Source organism: Sinocyclocheilus rhinocerous, unplaced genomic scaffold (assembly GCF_001515625.1).
Source record: "Sinocyclocheilus rhinocerous isolate Xijiao unplaced genomic scaffold, SAMN03320098_v1.1 scaffold240, whole genome shotgun sequence".
Classification (NCBI taxonomy): Eukaryota; Metazoa; Chordata; class Actinopteri; order Cypriniformes; family Cyprinidae; genus Sinocyclocheilus; species Sinocyclocheilus rhinocerous.
In genome coordinates, this window is record NW_015654534.1 from 1,022,161 (window position 1) to 1,028,888 (window position 6,728).

General features: G+C 35.7%; 1 protein-coding gene across 2 annotated transcripts in view; it reads right to left on the minus strand.

Annotated features, from left to right (window-relative positions):
* Positions 1 to 209: 209 nt before the first annotated feature.
* Positions 210 to 6,728, minus strand: part of eif3m (eukaryotic translation initiation factor 3, subunit M) — a 6,797-nt gene continuing 278 nt past the window's right edge. Inside the window, exons 1-11 of one of the 2 annotated variants that reach the window (XM_016524437.1) lie at positions 6,029 to 6,154; positions 5,472 to 5,604; positions 4,213 to 4,351; positions 4,006 to 4,129; positions 3,637 to 3,731; positions 3,481 to 3,564; positions 3,299 to 3,398; positions 2,555 to 2,636; positions 993 to 1,136; positions 523 to 583; positions 210 to 384 (exon numbers count right to left, since the gene is read on the minus strand). In XM_016524437.1, coding sequence (XP_016379923.1) covers positions 261 to 384; positions 523 to 583; positions 993 to 1,136; positions 2,555 to 2,636; positions 3,299 to 3,398; positions 3,481 to 3,564; positions 3,637 to 3,731; positions 4,006 to 4,129; positions 4,213 to 4,351; positions 5,472 to 5,604; positions 6,029 to 6,070 — 1,128 coding nt within the window. In that variant the 5' untranslated portion in view covers positions 6,071 to 6,154 and the 3' untranslated portion in view covers positions 210 to 260. Of the gene's footprint in view, positions 385 to 522; positions 584 to 992; positions 1,137 to 2,554; positions 2,637 to 3,298; positions 3,399 to 3,480; positions 3,565 to 3,636; positions 3,732 to 4,005; positions 4,130 to 4,212; positions 4,352 to 5,471; positions 5,605 to 6,028; positions 6,155 to 6,728 lie in introns of those variants that run through there. The other variant, XM_016524438.1, reaches the window with a different exon arrangement.

A 6,728-nucleotide genomic window follows, 5' to 3' on the forward strand; every position in this document is an offset into this window, starting at 1 on the left:
ATTAATAGGAAAATTTCACATCCATAAAATGAAATGGTCTGACTCCAAACCATTTTTTCTCTATTTAAAAATGACTTCCAGCTTTACTGTAGTGTTTCTTTAAGAGTGATAAAACATCAATGGACCCTGAAGGGGGTTCGTTTCACAATAATGACCGCCTGACTGTCCATTATCCTTTATACAGCACTGACAGTGAAGCAGAAACATGATGGTCTTCATGGGTGTTTTATTGGATGTACATAAAAACAGAAGCAGCTGTGTCAGGCAGTGGGAGAGAGCGTCTGAAGGCTGCTCTTCACGGTAGCCAGATTCTGTTTCCAGGAGCACAGTGTGTCATGCAGCTGCTGCCACTGCTGTTTGCCAAAGGTGCGGTGTGTGCTGTGGCTACAGGAAGCAAGAGAGAAGCCAATCATGTCAGCATGGGCAGATTTTCCAAACACAACCCTTACTACTACTGCTTACTAACTTAGTGGATTTGTGTGTTTTCAATTTGTCTGAAATTGAAATTGGGAAATGACTTACCTCACTACAACCTTCCGCTGTGTCTGGTCGATCTTGCAATAAACCATTTTGGTCCGAACAGCTAGAAATTCACAGGAAAACACAATAAGTATGTGCTGTTGTACAAAAACATGGACGCAAAGCTTTTTTAACGTTCAATTTACAGAAACGGTAGAATTTAGGTTTAAGGTTATACTTTATTGTCTCAGTCAGGGAAACTTGACTCAGAACACAGCAGCCGAATACATAAATTACCACATACAGACATAACATGTAATGACAAAACAGTTACGTTTAAAATATGTGACCCTGGACCACAAAACCAGTCTTAAGTCGCTGGGGTATATTTGTAGCAATAGCCAAAAATACATTGTATGGGTCAAAATTATTGATTTTTCATTTTATGCCAAAAATCATTAGGATATTAAGTAAAGATCATGATCCATTAAGATATTTTTTAAATAGTCTGCAAAAGGACTGCAGAGCTGTACCGTCAATGACGAAGGCCTCCACATCTTCAGCACCGATCTGCAGTTCCTGCTGCATGGTGTCGAACGAGATCTCCTTTATCTCTACTGCCATGCCCATGAACGTCAACAGCCTCATTTTTGCCATGTTCTGCTCATGAGACAAACCTGAAAACACAACATTAAACATTCAATATTCAAGTTGATCTTCAAAGCAACATTACGCCACTGGACTGTGCTTTAAACAAGTCACATAATGACACTGCATATAGCAAAAAATAAATAAATAAATATATATTTATAATATATAAATATAATATATTTAATTTTTAAAAAATAGTTTGAAATTTTACAGTAGCACATTGGATTTTTTATTTTAAAACATTTTGATACATTTATAAATGTATTCACTTTTTTAATATATTGCAAAAATTACATTCCCTGGCATTATGAATAACAAAGGAAATTAAACTATATATTTAAATATTCATAAAAATAAGCATATTTTATAGACACTGACTTTAGGCAATTAATAGTCTTTTTAATAATCAATATTTTTTTTAATTATAATTTACAAAGCTTCTGACGGAGAGAAAAAAAAAAAGGGAAAAATATGCTGAAAAATTGAGCAGTCACTGTTGCACTCTATTAAGATGTTATTGGATGTAGGTGAAGAAGATGCTGACGTAGACCATAAATATTTCACCCTCTCAACAGAAAATCTGTTTATGTTAATTAAAAAAAGAATCAAAATGAGAAGGTCAGTGAGCCGTTTCCTTTAGGGTTCAGAGGGAGGCGCAGCGGGTGAACAGCTCACTGTTAGATCAACACTTCTTCAGGACTGGTCTGAATTGGCTGTCGCTGGTCAATGGCAGGGAGGATCCTGCTCTAATTAACGTCTGCCTTTTAAAAGAACCAAAACTGCTGAGACTCAAATTCCACCGGCCCAGTGACACCACAGATAACAGACACGCGTGTGAGCCTGTGCTCAAAACTCCAGTGCATTTAAAAACAAATAAAAGATGAGCAGCAATTTAGAGAAAACAAGCAACATTTTATTAAATGTTATTTTAAATATGATGCAACACTCTTCCATGCTAATTAACAACAGCTTTAAAAGTTACAGTTATACTAGATAAACCACAGTACAAAATAAAAGCCTTTTTCTTTTATACAAATTTAAAAAATGGTTGAATAGAACAAGATAAAACTATACAAGTAATAATGTAACAAAATATTAAATATTAATAAATAATGCATATGCTTGTTTGGTGCATAATGGTAGATCTTCATTTGATATTAACAACATGTGTATAATAAGCATATAAATGTGTTATAATTATTGTTTAATCTATCTATATATAAAATTGCTATAATATTAATACTATTAATATTTCTAATTCATACAGCATTGTAAGGTATCAAAACTAAGATAAGCGGATAGTGAAAAGTTGATTTTTTTCTTCTTCATTATTATAAAAGTGGTTCAATCTAATTAAATCTCAACATTGTGTACTTTGGATTTTTGTATATTAGAGTGTCATGGTCATGACTGAACCATGTAAAGATGTTCAGACTGTACTCACCGAGAGACTCAATGAAGTCTTTGTTGCTCTGGTAAAACTTCACATACGCAGCAAGCTTTGCACTGACAAAGATAGTCAAGAGCTGGAAGGAGAAAGAAGCATTTTAGTCAGAGAGTTTTTGAAAACAACTTAAAGGGTTAGTTCACCCAAAAATGAAAATTAGCCCATGAATTACTCACCCTCAAGTCATCCTATGTGTATATGACTTTCTTCTTTCAGACGAATCCAGTCGGGAGTTATATTAAAAATGGTCTTTGATCTTTCAAGCTGTTTAATGCCACGCAGCGGGTGTTGCATGCGTCAGTCCAAAAGAAGTTTAATAAAAAGCACCCATCCATAAAAAAAAAGTGTCTCACACGGCTCCGGGGGGTGAACAAAGGCCTCCTGTGGCGAATCGATGCGTTTTTGTAAGAAAAATATCCATATTCAAAACAATAATCACTTGAATGTAGCTTGCGCCAACAGTTGTACACAGAAGCAGTTCCGGGCGGATGACGTATGAGTTCAGCGTTGCGCATGCGCCGCTCAGAAGTGACGAACACGGAAGCGCAGGGGAGAGATCAAAACAAAACACTGGTTATTTATTAGAAGTACAAAGCAAGAATTTGTAAAGAAGAATGTCGGAGGATTTCGATATAAGCCAGGAGGAGACTGGTTTTCCTTTGCTAAAGTAAGGATTTCATTTTGGGTGAACTAACCCTTTAAAGTCTGTTTTCGTTTATATTATATAATATATTTTCTTACATCGTGGATGAGTTCTCCCTCCAGGAAACGCACTGGTTTCAAAGCCAGGAGATGGTCGAACAGATAGCTGTTTGGGTCTTTCAGGGCACGGACGATGCACCTGGGAGAGCAGAGCGGAGGTGTAAATCACTAAGACAGACAACAGGAGATCAAAACTGAGAACTGACGAGAGAAGGTCATACCTGTGCGCATCCACTCGGGCTTGTGAAGCATTGTCCTCTGTGTAACTGCCCAGTAACTCCACCATCACTTTGGCTGCAGCTTCACTGAAAGACAAGAGTGTAAAGGTCAAATAAGCAAAAACCACAAGCTGACCTAAAACACAAAGGGGTAGGTACCTCTTCTTACAGTCGACCAGCGCTTCATACACCAGACGGAGCAAAGTGTGTTTCTTCTCTGTATCTAGATTCCAGTCTGTGATCCACTTGCGCACCTGCACAGAACACAACATCAATCATACTGGAAATTGTTTCCTAATTACATAAATACGAAGAGAAACGAGCAGTTTGAGGGTTAAAGCTAATGTTGGCTATTCAGGTTAATCTCACAAAGGCTTAATTTTTCACTTTGTGTTAATTATGAAGTGAAATATGAGCTGGACATTTCTTGGTTGTTTTTGTGAGACTCACTTAAATATCTTGGGATGCATTTTAAAAGCAGGAAAGGAAATACTATGATTATTTTTGACATTGCGCTGATGTCCGCACCTGGTCCAGGTCTGTAGGTATGAACGAAATGGCATTGCAGGTGGCCGCCACTTTAATCAGACTGCAGTACACAGTGTGCCTCACCGGTGTGTTCTCATCCATACCATGGAACAGATTGCTCAAGCTAAAACGAAGAGTTTAATTAAAACAACTACACAAGGCGAGAAAAAAAGAGATTCAGTTCAACAATACAGTGAAAGCACTCACAGCTGCATCCTGAGAGAGGGCCGTTCACCCTCACGAAACTTCACCAGCTTCTCACATAAACTCTCAATGAGAGCTTCCTGTTTCTCCGTCTCCAGAATCAGCAACAGGGAGACGATGCTATTCATCACACTCTCCACATCTGCAGAGGAACACAAGAGCGCTTTTGAAAATGTTCTTGTAAATCTTCGCATGATACAGAAGTTCGGGATCAGTAAGATCTTTAATGTGTTTTACAGAAGTCTCTTTTGCTCATCATGCATCATTTATTTAACCAAAAATACAGAAAAAACAGTAATATTGTAAAATATTATTACCATTTAAAATCATGGTTTTCTATTTTAATATACTTCAAAATCTAATTTATTTCTGTGATGCAAAGCTGAATTTTCATCAGCTATTACGACAGTCTTCAGTGTCACATGATCCTTCAGAAATCATTCTAATATGCTGATTTATTATCAATGGTGGAAACAGTTGTGCTGCTTAATATTTTTTTGGAACCTTTGATACTTTTTTCAGGATTATTTTGTGTTTACTTAAAATATAATTTTTTATCAATTTAACATCCTCGCTGAATAAAAGCATTCATTTCTTTCCAAAAAAAAAAAAAGACAGAAAAAAATACTGACCCCAAGCTTTTAAACGGTAGTGTATACTGTTAAAAAAAGATTTCTATTTTGAATAAATGCTGTTCTTTTTAACTTTATATTAATCAAAGAATCCTGGAAAAATTATGACAGGTTCCAAAAAAAATAAAAATATGAAGCAGCACAACAGTTTCCTACATTGATATTAAATCAGCATATTAGGATGATTTCTGAAGATCATGTGACACTGAAGACTGGAGTAATGACGCTGAAAATACAGCTTTGTATCACAGAAATTAATTATTTTAAAATTCAATAATATTTCCCAATATTACTATTTTTTTCCTGCATTTCTGATCAAATAAATGCAGCTATGATGAGCAGAAGAGACTTCTTTTAAAGGGGTCATATGATGCGATTTCAAGTTTTCCTTTCTCTTTGGAGTGTTACAAGCTGATTGTGCATAGATAAGATCCCTGAAGTTGCAAAGACTAAAGTCTCAAAACCAAAGAGATATTCTTTATCAAAGTTAAGACTCTGCCACGCCCCCCTAAAACGGCTCGTTCTAACACGCCCCCACATATCTACCTCACTAATTACAAATCTTACTGATCCCAATCTTTTGAACAGCAGTGTACATGCTTTAAAGCTCAAACTTCAGTTATGTCATACCTTTGTCATCGTCTTTGAGGCAGACATCACAGGCTTCAATGATCTGTGCCAGATCGACGTGCAGGCCTCCTTCTGAATTCTCCTCAGAGATCTCAGCTCCTTTAGCTTTCAAATAGGCCCGAAGCTCTGACGCCTACAAATGAATGACAACCAAAAAATGAAGCCAGCTCTTATAGTAACAAAATCATATTCCCAAAAAGTGACAGACACAGTAGGTTACAATCGGTGTAATATTAGTGGGTTGTGAAATGTCCGTTGTCAATAACAACAGCGGATACGAGACTATTGATTCCCAATAGCCCGCTGACATTTAAGAAACCGAGTTTCTACCGCAATGCAATCAAATAACACAGAGCCCATCTCAAAACAAGTGAAATCATACAAACGCACAAATATAATCGGTCAAGTTGATTATTACTGTACCAATTCGTTGCATTGAGGTCAGCTAAAGGCTAACAGGTGTTAGCATCTACAAGCATGCTTATGCAAAAATGCTTTTACTTTGCTGAAATACGTGTTTAATAGCGCAAAAATGCTTATGAGCTATTCAAACATACCTGATCCTCCTCCGTTACGTCAATAAACGCCGGGACACTCATTTTATTAAATATTTTAAGAGCACAGATAAGAATCCACGCTCACAGGCCGGAAGAGAATCTGTACGCTTGCCTGTGATGCTGACGTACTTCCGGGTTACAGACTTAAAGGGACCGCGAAGCTTTGCTTTTCATTGGCGCACGTTAGTGAGTTTCATATAATTAACGCAATTAAGCATATAAAACAGCTTATCGTGATTCTTTGGCTTTGGATTCTTTGGTGATTCTTTATATATATATATATTGTATATATCCTACTACTTGTTTCACTTCTGTTTCAGTTTTTATAACCATTTCTTACTATGTGTAAGTAAGTTGTTATTTTTTAGGATTACTGATAAACTACTGTCGTAGTTTACAAAAAAAAACTAACTTATTTATTTATATATATATGTATGTATGTATGTATGTATGTATGAGTACAAACATACGTTGTTTTTTTTGGTGTTTGGCTTAGTGTTATGTAAATTAAAAAAAATTTTTTTTACTGTTTTTAATTTACATTTATTTAAATTTAATTTAAATTTAGTGTTATGTTAGAATCATTATTATACTCTTATACCTTTTGTTCTTTAATATTCTGAATTGTTTTTAGCTTTATTTTTTATTTAAATGTTAAGTTTTGGAATTTTGTTGTATGCATTTGTCATTTTTATTTAAT